Genomic DNA, 19,749 nt, shown 5'->3' with positions numbered 1-19,749 from the left:
ATACACAGAAAACAGATCTGAAAAGAAATAACTGGTGAGGTAGTTATAACATTTCCCTTCCTTGCTTCCTTCCATGTATTTGCTATTTGCAGTACAGCTACAGAAATTTATGAGCACAGTGACTCAGATGCCAATACTTAGGTTTTAAGGGAAAGTATGCTCAATATTTAGGATCCATAACACTTACTTATCTAAATGTTTTCTGAATCACATCTATAGGGATTTATGTTTCCTCTGCCACTGCTTCTCCCATAGCCCAGGAGCAGCTGGGATGCAAGTTAGAAATGCTCTGGACATGGTCCCCTCCCCTCTCTCGACAGGTTTAGGGGTTGCCTCAAACTGGGGAAATGGCCCCTGCTGTGTTCCCTGGGACTCAATAGCTGTCTTACGGAAAACAGACCTAAAGCAGAGGAAAAAAGCTTGATTTGCTCTACTGCATTGTTAGGAAATTGCCACTAAAGGATGTTTTTCTTCACATAAAATTTCACCTTATTTTCTGCAAGAGGGAAAATTTGGTGTCAATGCACAGAGGTCTGAAACATTACGCTGAAAAATGAGCACTGAATCATTTCTGGAATAGTAATTGTGGCCTTCTGATTGAACTACAACACAGCCATAAAATAACCTCCACCTTCCACATGGAAACTAACAGAAAACATCATCTAGATGCAAGGAGACAAGATTTTCACAGCACCAAGTCTTTACATTCAAAGAATAGACTATAGGATAAATCCCATTAAAAGAGTAGCTTTGAAATCACACCCCAAGAAAAAAATTAAAGATGAATAAACAGCTTCAGAGTTTGCAACAGAAAGGTTGCTACAATGGCTTTGTCCTGCTACTGAAGTCTACATAGTATAGAATAGAATAGAATAGAATAGAATAGAATAGAATAGAATAGAATAGAATAGATCAGACCAGGTTGGAAGAGACCTTCAAGATCATCGTGTCCAGCCTATCAACCAATCCAACACCACCTAATCAACTAAGCCATGGCACCAAGCACCCCATCAAGTCTCCTCCTGAACACCTCCAATGATGGTGACTCCACCACCTCCCTGGGCAGCACATTCCAATGGGCAATCATTCTCTCTGTATAGAACTTCCTCCTATCATCCAGCCTAAAACTCTGCTGGCACAGCCTGAGACTGTGTCCTCTTGTTCTGGTGCTGGCTGCCTGGGAGAAGAGACCAACCTCCACCTGTCTACAGCCTCCCTTTAGGTAGTTGTAGAGAGCAATAAGGTCACCCCTGAGTCTCCTCTTCTTCAGGCTAAGCAACCCCAGCTCCCTCAGCCTCTCCTCACAGGGCTTGTGCTCCAAACCCCTCACCAACTTTGTTGCCCTTCTCTGGACGCGTTCCAGCAAGTCAACATCCTTCCTAACTCACAATGATCAGTGTGTTACCCAGTATTTAATGATGTGTTGGTTTGGTTTACATTCATCCAAAGAGACCAGAAAACAATTATTCCTGATCTGTAGGTGTAGCTTGACTGATTTCTTTCTAGGTGCAGTTTAACTGATCTATGTGTACATGACCTGAGGCAATTTATATTTTTTAATCCCCTATCAAATTTTGTGGTGTCATGACTGTTTTTTTAAGCTTGTGCCTTGCTTCTACATCAATGAAGCTGTCACGATGGAGAATAAATTGTGTAGCCAAACTGTGGTAAAACATTTACAGAAAAAGAGGAAGATAAAGAGGAGGAAAAAGAGGAGGAAAAAGAGGAGGAAAAGGAGGAGGAAAAAGAGGAAGAAAAAGAGGAAGAAAAAGAGGAAGAAAGAAGAAAATGAAAGAGAAAGAAAGGGGAAGGGAAAGGGGAGAAAGGGGAGAAAAAGAGAAAGGGGGAAAGGGGGAAAGGGGGGAACTGGGGAAGGGGAGAAAGGGGAAAAGGGGGAAGGGGAGAAAGGGGGAAAGGGAGAAAGGGGGAAAAGGAAAAAGGGGGAAAGGGAGAAAGGGGGAAAGGGGGGAACTGGGGAAGGGGAGAAAGGGGAAAAGGGGGAAGGGGAGAAAGGGGGAAAGGGAGAAAGGGAGAAAGGGGGGAACTGGGGAAGGGGAGAAAAGGGGAAAGGGGGAAAGGGGGGAACTGGGGAAGGGGAGAAAGGGGAAAAGGGGGAAGGGGAGAAAGGGGGAAAGGGAGAAAGGGGGAAAAGGAAAAAGGGGGAAAGGGCAAAAGGGGGAAAGGGGGGAACTGGGGAAGGAGAGAAAGGGGAAAAGGGGGAAGGGGAGAAAGGGGGAAAGGGAGAAAGGGAGAAAGGGGGGAACTGGGGAAGGAGAGAAAGGGGAAAAGGGGGAAGGGGAGAAAGGGGGAAAGGGAGAAAGGGAGAAAGGGGGGAACTGGGGAAGGGGAGAAAGGGGGAAAGGGAGAAAGGGGAAAAGGAAGAAAGGGGGAAAGGGGAAAAGGGGGACAGGGGGAAAGGGGGAAGGGGAAAGGGAGAAAGGGAGAAAGGGAGAAAGGGAGAAAGGGAGAAAGGGAGAAAAAAAGAAAAGAAAAAGAAAAGGAAAATAGACTGACAATACAGGCATTTTGGGTCTCAAATACTAAAGCTTCAGGGTCATTCTTAACAAAAGTACCAATAAGCTCATGTTCTTCTCTGGTGTGCTCCAAACATCTGAGTTCAGCAGAACAAGAGCCTCCAGGCTACAGAAGTTTACCTCTGTCTCAGAATTCACATTCAGCTGAGACACGCACTTCTAATCACTGTTACTTCTCCCCTTTGCAACTCCTGAGAAATACTTTGATTTCTGAAGAACATTTTAACTGTTGAAGACCCATTTTAACTGAAGTAGCTCAACACGCACATGCTGAGGCTGCAGCCCCAGTCACCCGGCAGATGCAGCACCACCACCACAGTTCATCAGCAAGCAGATCAAGCAGTGGCACACAGGACTAGGAAGCCAGATGAGGCAAGACCTTCAGTTCCTCCAAAAATGATTCAACGAGCTATTTTCTCCACTGTGTGGAGCATGAACTTCTCTTTCACCAGACAGCACTGGACTAGTCCCAGATCAAAAGGACTAATGTCCTGAAAGCTGGTAGCTGCAGATGTACCACTCTAACCAAACACTGCCTGTCTTGATTTGAAAAGCACCAACATCAAGGGATCTGACTGAAGAATTGGGACATTCAGATTAACAAAACTGTAGGAACATCCCTTTTGCAGGTCTTTTGTTCAATCCTATTGCATTTCTCATCACAAAGTCCTTTTGTACCTGCAAACCATAATTGATTTTACCCTTGAAAAAAATAATAGCAGATAACTATACTACTATTTTCTGATAAAACACCAAATATGTTTCCTTGCTCTACATTCAAAATACACAAGAAAATCAACATGAGCCAGCAGTGTGCTCACGTGGTCAAGAAGGCCAACAGCATCCTGACATGTATCAGAAATAATGTGGCGAGCAGGAGTAGTCATTGTGTCCCTCCATATTTGGCATTGGTGAGGCTGCACCTCTAATACTGTATTCAGTTTTGGGCCCCTCACTACAAGGACATTGAGGTGCAGAAGCATGTCCAGAGAAAGGCAACAAAGCTGGTGAATGGCCTGGAGGATAAATCTTAAGAGGAGTGCCTGAGGGACATGGGATTATTTAGTCCAGAGAAAATGAGGTTGAGCAGAGACCTCATTGCTCTCTACAACTACCTGAAAGGAGGTTGTTGTGAGGTGAGGATGACTCTCTTCTCCCAGGTATCAAGTGATAGAATAAGAGAAAATGTCCTCAAATTGTGCCAGAGGAAGTTTAGATTGGATATTAGGAAAAATTTACTTATTGAAAGAGTTGTCAAGAACTGGAATAGGCTGCACAGGGAGGCTGTGAAGTCACTGTCCCTGGAGGTGTTCACAAACCACATAAACATAGCATTTCAGAATACAGTTTAATTGTCATAGTGGTGTTAGGGCAATGACTGGACTTCATGATCTAAGAGGTCATTTCTAACTGGAACAATTCAGTGATTCTTTAATTTAATATATATGTAGATACACACTACTGCAGTGCAAGACCTTTGTTTTGTTTTGAAATCTTTAAAAATACACTCTCTCACCATTGCTCTAGCAGAGGCTAGGGAATTAAAAAAGCATCCTCATTATCAGCAACAGCTGAGACAGCAAACCACTATGAGAAGACATTGGGGAGAAAAAAACAGAAATTAACAAATACACAGAAGTCCTGAAAACCAATTCCAAAAAATACTAGAAAGCTGTTTGAAAATGTCCTGTGCATTTGTCTACAAGAAATGTCATTAAAATACTTTAATTTTCTGGTGTTTCTCTAAAATGCTTGAAGGCTCCCATAATCCTATTTGCAACTGGAGCACCTCTCCAAGGAAGAAAACTAGTTCATCATAGAAATCATGACTGCCAGAAAAGAGGAGCAGTGATGTATGAAAATAAAATCCATTGAACATCAGACCTGACAACCTCAGAGCACTTCCAGGCTAAGTCAGCTAATAACATCAATTTTAACATTGCAGGTGGCTTCGTACTCAGCAAAATACTATATTCAAGTTAAGAAATATTTTTGCCTTGAGCTGCCATAAAGATTAACAGCAGCGGAGGGTATGCTAATTGATGAAGCCAAAAATCTCAGAGGTACTGCAATGTGCACAGAATTAAAGCACATTTTTTAAAGTTTAACTTTTTTTTTTTTTCTCCTTTCCTTTCCCTGGCCAGAAAGTAAAAAAGTCACATTGCTAAATATTCCCCAAGGAAAATTTTTGCTCTTAGGTGCACATAAAAATTCCCATCAGGCTACATTCTAATTCTTGTAATATCAATGTGGGTCACTTTCACTGAAGACAAAAGACTCCTTTTAGAAGCTTTTAGAAATTGCCTGCTGGTGGTGTAACCTAGAGGAAAACTGAAGACAAATGAAAGTTTGCCATGCAGCTATTCAGCAACGAAAAGAAGTAGCCCAATTAACCTAAATCAACAGTGCATTGTAAATGTGGTACAGAAATTATCATCAAAATGTGCTTCTTTTCTAGGAGTATCCAAATCAGTGATGTAAAAGATAAAAATAAGAATGTTAGGGCTAATTTTATACTTCACAATTTATTTTCTAAGTGAACCTGCTATAAGATTATGCCACATCTAGAAATATATTTATAATTTATGTGCTTTAATCACTCCCTAAGCTCTCAACGCTTAACATAAAGCAAAGCAGATGTCGAGAAGATTTTCGAGTAGTGGAATAACTGCTCTTCAAGGAACAGGAGAAAACACATTCTTAGGATCTTCACAAACTGGTTTATGAATAGTATGCCTATTGCTTCAACCTTCACAACACTATCTGTATGCTCTTTGGGAGTTCTCCTTTGTCTTCGTTTCGCATATTTCATATGCCTAAATATTTGATCCCCAGGTAAGAACTTCACTGTTGGGCCAAAAGAATATGCAGAATGAACCCAACCAATCGCTGAAATATTCAGCATTTCTTTGATCTACGTGATCTGCATTAGAAGGTGCAGCTTTTATAGGCATCACTGGATGTTACTTTTTAAATTGCTCTACTCCGTCACATTAGTTTAATCATTCTCAGTTATTTGACATCTGAGTCATGTAATTCCACACAGCACACTATCTAGAAGTAGTCTCCAAATCTGCTTGAACAAGCTCTTGTGTCTAATCATTCATTACTAACACACAGCACTACTACTGATCAGTACTCTTAAAATATATTCATTCCAGAAAGCATTTCAGGAGAAGCATGTTCTAATTTTTCTGGGAGCAAAAAGGATTTTAGAATCACATTTTAAGTTACATCCACAAATCATTTATCAAAGCAAGTAAAGGTCCTCCTCCTGCTCACGAAGAAGTTAACAGAGATTTTCCACCGATTGAAACAGGAACATGATCAAAGTAGTAAAATCTTACTGTATGTTACCTGTACAGTGAAATAATAATAAGATGCAATAGGTTATAAAAGAAGTGAGAAAATTGTATTAAAATTGTGGCATCATCGTCTCAGAAGAGTCCTGATGTAAAGCTGGTCAATAATAACTTCCTTACCCATCTGAAATCTCAGTGAGAGTTTTAGGTAGACAGAACAGAATTACCAGAGCTGGAAAAATCCCAAGGCAGAAGGGCTAACATCTGTTCCCATGGAAAATAAAACAAGGACTATAATACTCTCAAGCACCAGCAATTAGGTTCTATATCACCTTTAAAATCATAGTGGTTTTTAACTCTAGAGTCATGACTGAGAGACATTCACATCTCAAACTTTAAGCTAACTCTGGTACTGCTGCATTGACCTCTTCTATAAGGGAAGAGAGAGAAATTAGATAAATTAGAAGTAGGTCTGAGGAAAGAGTTTGCAGACTAAGGATGATTCAGGAGAACTAACCTTTGTGTTCTGACTACTGTGCATAGTGAGAGAATGTGCTACAACTGAAGGCTTGTATTATGTCTGGTGAATGTCATCACAAAGCTCCAAAGCAACTGAGAGCTTGGAAGTATCAACGGAAAATGTCTTTGCACGTCATTTCAAATGGAGATGTAGTAGATAGAAGCGGTAACATCCTTAATTTTTCATAGATGCTTTTTGCCTTCCCTTAGTGACATTAAATACAGAAATAACCATACCAGCGAGGACCACTGCTATGGTGGCATCACTGTAATTCATAGATTTTTGCCTAACATCATTCCATCATCTGCAAAATCATGCCTGGAAGCATGGTTCAGCTGTGCCTGTACCACCTTGTACTTCTTTGGGTCACACACCATCTGTCAGGTAACTGTAAAAGAGCCTAACTGGCTCCTCAGGACCATCATGCTCCATCTAGTAAACATACAGCTCACCTAGTAAACACAAAGCCCACGCACATATGACTATATCTGGATGTATTTCTATGAAATGAATATGATGTTAGTGATCTGCTCTTAAACAAGGACAGCAAAATCAGTTCTATGAAAAGTGCAGTCATATGAGGAGATGTTGATTAAACTCTGTGCTATTAAACAAACCAGAACAAGAGGCACTGGACACTGGAAGCTCAGAACTCGCAGCAGTGTAGATTATATGAAAGCCTTCCAGGAAATCTTTTCCTCTCCCATTGTATTCTCCTAAACATATCTTTTCTTGCAGTCTTCCTTTTCAGTCTCAATGTCCTTAAAAAAGATGTTTTGAGGGTAGGGGTATCTTTATGGATTTAATTCACAGATTGTGTCAGGTTGGAAGAGACTCTCAAATATTATCTTGACCAACCCCCCCTTACAGTAAGCACAGACACCTCCAACTAAGCTGCCCCAAAGCAACATCAAGTCTGATACTGAATGTCTTCAGGGACTGGGCATCAACCACATCCCTGGGCAACCTGTTCCAGTGTTTTGCCATTGTCATTGTAAAGAGCTTCCTTCTTATGCCCAACCTAAATCTACCCTGCTGCACTTTAAAACAATTGTCCCTCATCCTATCACTACAAGCTCTTCTAAACAGTCATTTCCCAGCCTTCATGTAGGTCCCCTTCAGATACTGAAACGTAGCTATAAGTTTTCCCTGGATATTCTCTTCTTCTGGATGAATTGCCCCAACTCTTTCAGCCTGTCTTTATATAAGAGGTGCTCCAGCCCTCTGATTATTGTATTGCCCTCCTCTAGACCTGCTCCAGCAGGTCCACATCTCTCTTGGTTTGGGGGACCCAGAGCTGGACACAGTACTCCAGGTGAGGTTTCACCAGAGCAGAGAGGAGTGGCAGGATCAGAGAATCCTGCTGTTCTTCACAGCAAGAGTGATTGCCTATTAGAATGGACTGCCTGGGGAGGTGGTGGGGTTGACATCCCTGAAGGTGTTTAAGAAAAAACTGGATGAGGTACTTAGTGCCGTGGTCTAGTTGATTAGTTAGGGCTGGGTGATCAGTTGGACTTCATGATCATGGAGGTCTCTTCCAACCTGGGTGATTCTGTGATTCTGTGGAGCATGTGCCGTATGAATAGAGGCTGAGAGACCCAGGGCTATTTAGTCAGGACAAGAGAAGACTGGGAGGGGATTTAATAAATGTTTGTAAATATCTGAGGGCTGGGTGTCAAGAGTGAAGGGACAGGCTCTTCTCTGTTGCACCCTGTGATAGGACAAGGGGCAATGGGTATAAACAGTACAAGAGGACACAGTCTCAAGCTGCACCAGGGGAGGTTTAGGCTGGAGGTTAGGAGGAAGTTCTACACAGAGTGATTGCCCATTGGAAAGGGCTGCCCAGGGAGGTGGTGCAGTCACCATCACTGGAGGTGTTCAGGAGGAGACTTGATACGGTGCTTGGTTGCATGGTTTAGTTGATTAGGTGTGTTGGATGATAGGTTGAATGTGATGATCTTGAAGGTCTCTTCCAACCTGGTCTGATCTATTCTATTCTATTCTATTCTATTCTAAACTACAGCACAGGAGGTTCCAGCTCAACATGAGGAAGAGCTTCTTTACTGTGAGGGTCACAGAGCACTGGAACAGGCTCCCCAGAGGGGTTGTGGAGTCTCCTTTTCTGGGAACTTTCAAGACCCATCTGGATGCATTCCTGTGCAACCTGGGCTAGATTCTATGGTCCTGCTCTGGCAGGGGGGTTGGACTCAATGATCTCCTGAGGTCCCTTCCAACCCCTAACATCCTGTGATCCTGTGATTACCTCCACTAGAGCTTTTCTTCTTTATTCTTTTTTAGAAACATCTACTCTTTGTACCCAAAATAACAACAAAGGAGCTTCTGCAGCATGTTAAGCATTACGTTAAACACTTTCTAGATACAGACAAAATTAAATGTAGAGCAGAGGAAACAAAGACATGTTAGCCAGGTCTTAGAAAATGTTTCACTAGTTTTTCTGTAAAGGTATATTGTTTATTTCCATCAAATATCCACATACTGGAATGACAGATACAGTAATAAGTGCTCTACAATTCAGACTAAAGCCTTATTTATTTGCCACCTACTATATCTATTAAATCATCAACCGCTAATTAGCTTGAGGGCTAATCATGAAATGTCACAGCTAATCTGTTCTCACTTCAGAGAGTTAGGATTTCTTTCTGTATGCAGTTTTACATTGTTGGCAGATGAAAACATTTGCACTGAATTTTCCTAATGAGCAAGCATTGTTTATGACCCTATGCAAACTTGCTGATGGCTTTCTTTAGCAGCTCTCTATTTTAAGGAATCTCCAAAATGAACTGGCCATAGAGAGAGCAAATCCTTTCACCAACTCACTGTACTACTTAGTTGCTCATCTCAGTTGGATAATGCACTGGAAGTCACAAAAGGGGTAAGGAAGTAGATTCACCATATTTGTCTCCCCTGGGGGAAGCTCAGATTCAAGGCTTGGGAAAACCAAAAAGAGATGTAGGAGGTCCTGCACACAGCTAGACTCTACGTATTTCACCTTCTTGTGATACACAAGAAACCCTGTAAGCAAGTTCTGAAAAAATCAAAAGGAAATACAAGTCACTAAGTTCTGAGTAGTTCACATTCATAATCCATGGGGTCAGGTGTGGAAAAAAAATAGGATCTGGGTAGGGTTGTGAGCACAAGTGTATTTGTGCATGCACACGTACATATATATTCCCCTGATTATACATTTTGTGAGCTTATTGATCTTCCTCAACTCACCCAGTTATGGATAATGACCAAATGCAAAATTTCAAATGTTCTAAGTTGAGACCGAGTTAAATCTGATGGAATGTTCAAACACATTTCCAAAGAACAGATATTTTTACAGTATTAGGTATTCCCTTTCACACTAAGCCTCCATTCCCCCACAACCCCACACCCCTTTATAAATCGATGGACTTTAAAGCACTGTTCTAGATTAACAAGAAGTTACTTACCTAAAATTTCTGCTCTCCCCTCAATACTTTTACTATGTGCCCTACCTCAGACATGCCAACCCAGAAAATTTGTCTTCAGGTATATATCTGTCTTGAGGCATAATTCAGAGCTGTTCACACAAAATTAACTGTGCTGACCAATGCCACCACGGAAATCTTTGTTGGACCTCCACATTAAACATAACTTCACTCTGCTGAAATCCACACTAGTTCCATCTGGTTCTCTGCCAAAGACCAATGTATTCCTTAATTTAACAATCCTAGGGTACGTTATTTTCCCTGGATGACATGAAATAAATGCCTTCTCCCTTTTCTGATGCCACACCTCCTGCGTTTCTGAGATTCCTGTACAGCACAGTGGCTAATGAAGCCTGGAAAGTGGAAGCAAGCTGCTAAAATCAATCTTCAGAAGTAATCAGCATCAAAAGACAAAACAAACTTCACATCAATAAGTATCTTTTCAGTTATAAAACGTGACTGAATCCATTCAGATGCAGGATGCCAGGGACAGACTTGAAAGCTATTTCATGGCTGTGGTTTCAATTGTGCAGCAGCCCCTCTGATGGAGTTTTATCCTACTGTGTTAGAGTCTCTGACTTACATAAAAAGACAACACTGTATTTAATTTTCTCTCTCCTCCACTGCAATTCTTTTTCCATTACACACAAATAATAGGAGGCCATAAGGATGAGAAAGAAATTAACAATTCTGAAGTCTGATCTATAATCACAGACAGTAGCAATAAACTGAAGCAGTGGAATACCCTATTGGTACAGTTACAGGATTTCAGGCATAAACCAGGGAGAAGGGTAACATCAGTGGCTGCCTCACAAAGGTGAAGTGCCAAGAAAATGAAAGGAAAGCACTTTTACAATTCACATTATGTTTTCCATTAAAAATATAAAAATTAAAAATAATCTCCTATGCACATTGGATTTTCCCTGTTACCTGGGTACACAAACTTGTATCATACAGAGAACAAATGTGCTGTTTAATATCTTTCAAAGTATATTCAACTTTTTTTATTATTACAAACATAAACATTCACAGGATCACAGAATCACCAAGGTTGGAAGAGACCTCAAAGATCATCGAGTCCAATCTGTCACCACAGACCTCATGACTAGACCATGGCACCAAGTGCCACATCCAATCCCCTCTTGAACACCTCCGGGGATGGTGACTCCACCACCTCCCTGGGCAGCACATTCCAATGGCAAATGACTCTCTCTGTGAAGAACTTTCTCCTCACTTCGAGCCTAAACTTCCCCTGGTGCAACTTAAGACTGTGTCCTCTTGTTCTGGTGCTGGTTGCTTGAGAGAAGAGACTAACCCCTCCTGGCTACAACCACCTTTCAGATAGTTGTAGAGAGCAATAAGGTCTCCCCTGAGCTTCCTCTTCTCCAGGCTAAACAATCCCATCTCCCTCAGCCTCTCCTCATAGGGCTTGTGCTCAAGGCCTCTCCCCTCATTGCCCTTCTCTGGACACGTTCAAGCGTCTCAATGTCGTTAAACTGAAGGGCCCAGAGCTGGACACATTGTTGTGGTTGCAAGGTACTAGGCATAGTCTTTACAAAAGGCGGGGGGTTTGTGAAAAAAATTACTAAACCAAAATCCTTCTATTCTGTAGTTGTTGGGTTTTTTATTCAGTGTGCACTAAATATGACTCACTACACTGATAAGAGAGCACTACATTTTCACTAATTATTGAACCTACAGTTTAAACTACGATAGTACTACACAAAATAAAATTTCTGCTCTTCTTGGGTGTTTTTTAATCCTTTAGACAAACAATCTTGATTTAGAAGAACTATTCTAGTTCTGGGGAAAATTCTCTTTGGCTTTCAGACATAAACAGCATGTTGTAGGTAGTATGCTATAGAGTTTTGTATAATTGAAATGCAGACATATAGATTTCCCACACACATATTTTGTTTCCCATTATGTGATAGTTTCAGGCTGTGCCTTTAAGAAAGATAGTTGCAAATTCTCTAACTGGATAGTTGGGTGTAAAAAGGAAAACAAGAGAGAGAATTCTAAATGAATTTCATTGGTAGATGAGTGGGGTGAAGTTTTATGATCTTACATTCTTTTCTCACTCCATCTCTTTCTGCTGGCATGCATGCTGCTCCTGGACAGAAAGAGACCTCTTAGCACCTAACAACCTTGAGATAAGCAATACTGACTTTCTAATGATGCTTTTGAACTAACTGAATTTTCCCTAACATCACTACTTTTCTCTTTTCTTCTAATTAACCAGAGGAAAAAGGGAGGGAAGAGGTTGGGGAGAGCAGGGCAGTGTCCTTCTGCCCAAGGAGGATTTCTGTGCTGTTTGCTTTTTGTAAAAACCTGTATAATATTATAAATACTGCATTTTTTGTACATATTCATTGCATTCCATTATTGCTTCTAAAATACAGCTTTTCATTTCACTTCTCTGACTGACTTCAGCAAAACTTTTGTTTGATGTAGGTGGGTTAAACCATCACACATTACGTTATCGCTCTCTTCTGATTCAAAGCAGCAACACTTCAATAGAGCCACCAGTAGATTCCCCAACTGTAAATTACCTCCAGAGGCTCTACCAGCTGCGTTAGGGGACTTCTTGTATACCTAAACTGCACCAAAATTAATTATGTGATTACTTTATTTCTTGTCTTTCATCTTCTGATATGTAGGTTATCAGATAGAAAACAGGCATCTGGCAGTTTATAAACCATTAGGGCTGACAGGGTTTCCAGAACTGGCTTTATCTGGATTAAGAAAAGTAGGAAAAATTTGTCCAAAATGCTCTAAGAGATATTTTTTGTTTGTATATTTGTTTCAATAACTTTCCCACTGTACAATAAATGCGTGCTTTGGTAAGCGAGTGTGGGTATTCCTGCACGTATCAGGTGCCTGCCAGTATCAAGTCAGAGAGCCAAAATACCGACTGACAGACCAGTCTGCAAGGAGGTGACCACAGCCATAGGTAGGCCAAATGGCCCTGATCTGTCAAACTATGGCTATTTGTTGAGAAGTTCCTACAAGAGACTGATTGAGGCACTCAGTTCCACAGTCTAGTTGATTAGGTAGGGCTGGGTGATTGGTTGGACTTGATAATCTTGGAGGTCTATTCCAACCTGGTTACCTCTTACCTAATAATTAACAACATATTGTATTATAATCATAGAATCAATAAGGTTGGAAAAGACCTCAGAGATCATCAAGTCCAACCTGCCACCCAACACCTCATGACTACTAAACCATGGTTTCAAGTGCCATGTCAAATCCCTTTTTGAACATCTCCAGGGACGGTGACTCTACCACCTCCCTGGGCAGCACATTCCAACGGCCAACAAATCTTTTTGTGAATATCATTGTATAGACGTAGTCCTCCTTTCTATTTTGTATTTTTTTTCCCCAGAAATTCATTTTTTGTTTAGCACAGATAGTGTAGAATAAATGAATGTCCTTTTCCTGTTTTGAATATTACAACAAAAAATATTAATTAAAAATAAATTGCAATATTGAAATGAGATCTGCCACTCCAAGAGCTACATTTTATGTTCCAGTGAATGTTTTAAATTATGCCACAAATCACAGCAATTTCACAGTATCACAGTATAACAAAGGTTGGAAGAGACCCCAAGGATCATCGAGTCCAACCTGTCATCACAGACATCATGACTAGACCATGGCACCAAGTGCCACGTCCAATCTCCTCTTGAACACCTCCAGGGACGGTGACTCCACCACCTCCCTGGGCAGCACATTCCAATGACGAATGACTCTCTCAGTGAAGAACTTTCTCCTCACTTCGAGTCTAAACCTCCCCTGGCACAGCTTGAGACTGTGTCCCCTTGTTCTGGTGCTGGTTGCCTGGGAGAAGAGACCAACCCCTTCCTGGCTGCAACCACCTTTCAGGTAGTTGTAGAGGACAATGAGGTCACCCCCGAGCCTTTTCTTCTCCAGGCTAAACAATCCCAGCTCCCTCAGCCTCTCCTCATAGGGCTTGTGCTCAGGGCCTCTCCCCAGCCTCGTTGCCCTTCTCTGGACACGTTCAAGTGTCTTGATGCCCTTCTTAAACTGAGGGGCCCAGAACTGGACACAGTACTCAAGGTGTGGCCTAACCAATGCAGTGTACAGGGGCACAATGAATTCCCTGCTCCTGCTGGCCACACTATTCCTAATACAGGCCAGAATTTATTAAACCAAGGAATAAAAAGTTTTAAGATATTTCCCATATGAATCAACCTGTTCCCTCAATTTTCTGAACGTTCAATGAAAAACTTTAAATATCTGTTATAAAACTCTTTTTCTTCACATTGCCTGGATAAACTAGTATATTGCTTGCTCTAATTACATCCTCAGAAAGTGTAGCTGTATAGATTTTCTTCTCTCCCTGTCTGATTAAAATATTTTTGTGAATGTATTATAGGAGCAAGAAGCCTGATCCAGATATCAGATCCAAATACCAGATTTGGGCTACCCCTTTTCACAATGAACTGATTGATCAATCTTAAAAAGAAACATTTTACAAAGTGCCTCAGACATGCACTAAATGCAGTGAATAATCATGTGGCAATTTCATTACAAACCATTATACCTGAGGGAATAAACAAAGTAAACATGGCTGATGAAACTTGATTCATTCCCTGTCAAAAGGGATGCAGTTCATGTGGGACATTTTGCTGATGTCTCTGAAACTAACAGAAAAGCCTCTTCTTCGTCTTAGAGGGTTTGGGGCACAAGGGAGCAATGAAGGGCAATTAATCAGTACTTATCTAACAATTTTACCACAATCAGCTGCCAAGACTAAAAAGTAGGGGGGGAAAAAAAGCCAAGATGAGGAAAGAGAACACATGGAACTCTATAATCATGTACAATTTCAACCACATTGAGGCATACTGTACTTGGAACAATTCAGATCAGAGATGTCTGAGTTCTGAGTTCCTGCAGAGTCTGACTTTTAGATACTATTGATTGAAAGTTCTACTAGAAATCCAGTCCTTCTCTGGATGCAATGGTATATTCACTTCTTTTACAGAAGCCTTCAGTCAAATTCAATGTAAGAAGAGAGCAGAATTCATATTGTGCAGGCAACTAGGTTCTAGTGCTGTCTTGTCATATGATTGGTTTTTACTTAAAAACTTTAAATTTGGGGAATTTTTTACTTAAAAACATCAAATTAGGGTTTTTTATTTACAACTTTAAATTAGGTGGGTTTTTTACTTAAAAGCTTTAAATTAGTTTCATAGCAATTAACAAGGACAGCAAAATTTGAACATTGTTGATGTTTGCACGCAAGCGTTTCCTCCTTGAACTAATTTGTGACACATATGACAGCCTTCGATCTTCTGCTTTAACTTCTGAGGTTAACTAACAACCAAAACAACTTAAAATAAAGAGAGAACAGAATGTGAAAAGATACTGAAGAAATTATGCCAACTTTTGGCATGCTCTTGCTGCAAGGAGGTATTTAAAAGCACTTACTCCATGCACTGCTGAAACACATTTCCTCAAAACTCCTAATTTCCTTCTCCAGCCATGTTGCAGCTCAAACACATTTCCTAATGATGTGTGTTCCAGAAGGTACCTTGCTTGTTGCTATTGGAATATATGAAGGCCATTCTCCCTGAAACAGTCTGCTTAATCCCTCTTGCTGAGGGGGCATAGCACTGCAGACTCATGAATTCATGTGCACCGTTAACTTCTGACCGACATTGCCTCAAACATGAGTAACTAAAAGGTTTCAGGGCCACATTACTATTTGTGGTTTACTGTGCTAAAAACTAGAAGTAACATCAATAAAAATGAAATTCATTATGAGTTTGCCATAGTGCAATTGAAAACAGATTGATGCTGTTACTATATGTGGCCAGTTCTTAAATAGTAGTAAACATGCTTTGTACTTGACTGTGAAAGCAAACAAATTATATATAAACTCCAATGGCAAATGAAGTATCTTGTAAGAATATCTAGGATGTACAGCACTGGAGTTGGAGACATCAGTATACTATATCCTATTGCAAAAATAAATAATGGAGGGAAACAGCAGGTATTTTCAGATCTCATTCCAACTACTCCTCAACTGCTAAAACAGTCGCTTAAAAGGTCACTGCAGCTTGCAACACTTGTGGTTCCCTTGAGACCACCTGAGTTGTTAATTCAGATGACATCCATGCTGAAAAATCTGATAACTGAGTAAGTGTACAGTGTCATCACTTGGTATCAGAAGACAGGTAATAAGCAAGAGTCTCAAGGCAACACCATAAATTTTTAAGATAAAGTGTAACTGTGAAAACTCTGAAGATACAAGAACTGTGTTTCTTTTTCAAGAGTATCTAATATTTAATGCATGATTCAGCTACTGACATAAAATCATAAGCCTCCCCCACTCTGCGAGTATCCGTTTAGGACTTACCGTTACTCCATTGAAGTTGGTTTCATTCATAGCATCCAGAAAGATTTTGCCCAATTTGTGATTTGTGTAGTTAAAATCTTCAATTTTTTGGTGCTTGTTGGTGGAATTCAAATACTTCATTGCCCGCTGCAGGGTCTTGGCAATCACCCATATTCCATCATAGGCATAACCATGGAACTTGCTGGATTGCCCATCTCCTCGCTTATCATTGTACTCCTTTTCGTATTGCTGTGGAGTCTGCAGAGGAAAGAAACTTCAGCTTTGCTCCACCGTTTAACATTTCACTGAGTTCCGTCCAAGCCTACACCTTGGACTGCACCTTCCAGTTTAAAACAGGCATGAATACAGAAAGGACTGCCAATACAAAAATTAAGAATGAAACTAAAATTCTGAAAATGTGGTGAGAGTGAGAAAGAGTATGCAGAAAAAAAAGCAGGTTTTCAGCCTCTCTGTGAAGGACAACTTGCTTTTGCACATAAGATTTCTGTTCAACCAAAGCTACCAGCACACTACAACGCACAATGACAGCGTAACCCTGCAAATTAGTGGTCTGATTACACTTTATAGGACAATGAAAATCAAATAACCTTTACATACTCAACTATTTGCTCAATATGATGTTACATGAGTGGCAATTTGCCTGTGTTTTACATGTTTACTATGCTGTTCATGGCATTCTGTCTTACGATGAGTTGCCCTTTCGTAAAGCTGCCTTCCTGCTCACTCAGTGAGGCATGAAAGACAGATGGAAAAATGATGAAAAGCAGCAAAATCTGACAAGTTTATTCACTGGCCAGAGTTTGCATGAATTTATGATAAAATGTCATGTACTTTATGGAAATACCACACATTTACATACTTAAAACATGTCCCACCTCCCTGCCCCCTAGTTCTGAGAGGCACAAATCCCCAACAAAATTTGCCATTCACAGGGTTAGGTTTAAATGTAAAAGTTATCACTTTCTCTGTGCAGCTATGTAACTTCACATGACACAGCACACAATACTTCAGACTATAATTCAAGCTTTACTGTAACAGTCACAGTGAGAGGTCACAGTACAGTCACGGTAACCGTAACATTCATACAGCAGGGAGAGGATAGATTTGAGGTGAGAGACTTTACAGTTTCCTTACCATGTAAAGAATTAGAACTGAATTCTAAATGTTTCAAAAATTGCAAACACTGATGACTGCCAGCTTTCTGTAGAAAAAAACAAACCCTTTAGCTTCACCTCCCTCCTTAGTGTTTTGCTCTGTCAAGACACTAGTGAGACAACTGAAGGTGTAATAAAATAGTAGGAGGACAAATACTGACCCTTCCTGATATGGTCTTTGTCTTTTTTGAACTGAGAGGCTCAAAATCCACTCCAATATAACCTTCCATGGCTGTAAGAAGATTTTTGCTGAGACACTGTGAGGAATTAATCCAGGATTCCCACCAAAGGTTTTCATACCACCCAGGAATAATCCACTGATACTTGCTGCCATACATTTCTTCATCATAAGCCTACAAAGTAAAATAGAAAAGCGAATAGACATTGTAATAGACATATTGAATGCAACTGTTTTCTGTTAATGTTTTTTTTCCCCCATTATTAATGAAATTATGGTGTAATACACAAGTATTTTGAACAGTTTAGAATAATTACTTGCATAAAATTCTTTCTGGAAGATTCCCATCTATAAAATTTGGATCACAAGAACAGAATTTACTAACACCTATTTTGCTTTCAATAGACCATTTATTCACAAGCAGAAAAAAAGCACCCTGAATCCTAAAATCCAGGGGGGGGGGATAAAGAAGAACACTGGCAGAAGGCACAGTGTTTCCATAGAAAATTCTCCATAACACAACTACTACAAGAGTGGTAGGACCACTATGCAACCACATTTAAATTGTTGTTTTCATCCTAATATTACCCTAAAGACCACATAAACCAGGATAAGGTTAAACAAGAAAACTTGGATCCTAGGCACCATCAAGTCACAACGTTGCAAATGCAAATTGTGTGACTCTGCTACAACAGAGTGGAAGCAGTTTCTTCTGATCAGCAAGAAACAACACTATTCTATTCTATTCTTTCTTTTTTGTTCTATTCTATTCTATTCCATGATTTTTCATTTGACATTTCAGTCAGACTCCATTTCAAAACAGCAGGTTTCATGCTTCTTTAGCTCCTAATATAAGCAATACTATAGATACAAGACACATTTATAAGATTAAAAAAAAAAAAGATATCTGATTTTTAGAAATACATGGTGCAACCTCACTGCTCTTAGGTGGAAAACTGCTAGATCTTCACAGAAAATGTTAGAGAAGGAGGAAATTATGAGAATGCAAACAGGACATATTAGTCATTCATAACATAACTGTTTTGAAAAGCATCCCAAAGATGATAGCAAAAGCCTATCAGATAAATAAAGATGAATAGGAAAAATTCAATAGGGACAGCCTCCTAAATATGTTAATACCCAAATTAAAATTGGGCTTTAAATCTGTGAAGGCTATTATAATGGTGCCAAATCAGTTCATAAATGTATTGTGCACAAAGCAGATTTGTTTGGCCCCTGGTTGCGGGAGCTTTTGTTCTGCCAAAATCACATTTCATGCATATACAATGCTGCTTAAAAGAGCTCCTGTCTGAAACCCAGTGTCTGCCATTTAATATCTTACCTATTTCACAATCTACATGAATTGTTTTTCCCTTGCTCTTTACTCCTATCCTTCCAGAAACATATCTGATTTTTCCCTCCTTCACATCTCCACTTCTGCTACAGCTATAGCAACAGTGCACCCCAGGTCCACCTGCAAGGAAAACATCAATCCCATCCTGCAACACTTCCTGATATCTAAAAGTTTCCATTACACAGTTAGGTCATTCAAGACCTTTCAGTGATATGTGTCTTTCATTTGACAGTTTTCAAATCACTGAGGACACAAACTGACACAGAATAATGCTTTTACAGAAGGACAAACTTCTGTAGCTTCCTCTGTGCTATACAGATTAAAGTATCAGATCATGTGTTCCAGGGAGGTATTGGCTGTGAACTGCTCTGAAATTGGAGCTGTTGGAAATGTTCCGCTTGCATAAGCACTTGGGTGTGTGTCCTGCATAATCTGTTAATGTTCTGGGATATGGGCTGAAAACTGGAAGTTTCAAAATAGCCAAAAATTACATCCTGGAAAGAAGGGATCATTCCCAACAAGGCAGCATTGATACTTTCACATTCCTGCAAGAATGTGTTTTTTAAAACCCAAGCAACACTTCCAGAGCTGGCTGTTCTTCATTTGAGATCTGGTAGAATGATAGGGCTTGAAAGGTAGTCTGGGGAAGGCAAAAAAAAAGGAACAGAATCAGCTCCTCCAAAGCTGAGTACCATGACCATGCAGCCATTTTCGTACTGTCAGCGTGGTTGGTAGTGTTCATGCATTTCAGTGTTTGGGTTCCAAGAAGGTTTATTTCAACATGATGCTTCTTTTGCCACCATTTCCTCCCTATTGGATCTGGGAGTACTGGTCGATGGTAGGCTG

The 19,749-nt window shown here is 40.3% G+C and overlaps 1 protein-coding gene across 1 annotated transcript in view; it reads right to left on the bottom strand.

The window, feature by feature from the left end:
• GABBR2 (gamma-aminobutyric acid type B receptor subunit 2) overlaps window positions 1–19,749 on the bottom strand; it is a 569,051-nt gene that overhangs the window by 261,309 nt on the left and 287,993 nt on the right. Inside the window, exons 6-7 of the mRNA XM_054164335.1 lie at window positions 17,533–17,724; window positions 16,218–16,454 (exon numbers count right to left, since the gene is read on the bottom strand). Coding sequence (XP_054020310.1) covers window positions 16,218–16,454; window positions 17,533–17,724 — 429 coding nt within the window. The remainder of the gene's footprint in view (window positions 1–16,217; window positions 16,455–17,532; window positions 17,725–19,749) is intronic.

The sequence above is a fragment of the Dryobates pubescens genome, chromosome 9 (genome assembly GCF_014839835.1).
Source record: "Dryobates pubescens isolate bDryPub1 chromosome 9, bDryPub1.pri, whole genome shotgun sequence".
Lineage (NCBI taxonomy): Eukaryota > Metazoa > Chordata > Aves > Piciformes > Picidae > Dryobates > Dryobates pubescens.
Note: the sequence above shows the minus strand (reverse complement) of the source record. Positions and strands in the feature narration are given on the sequence as shown.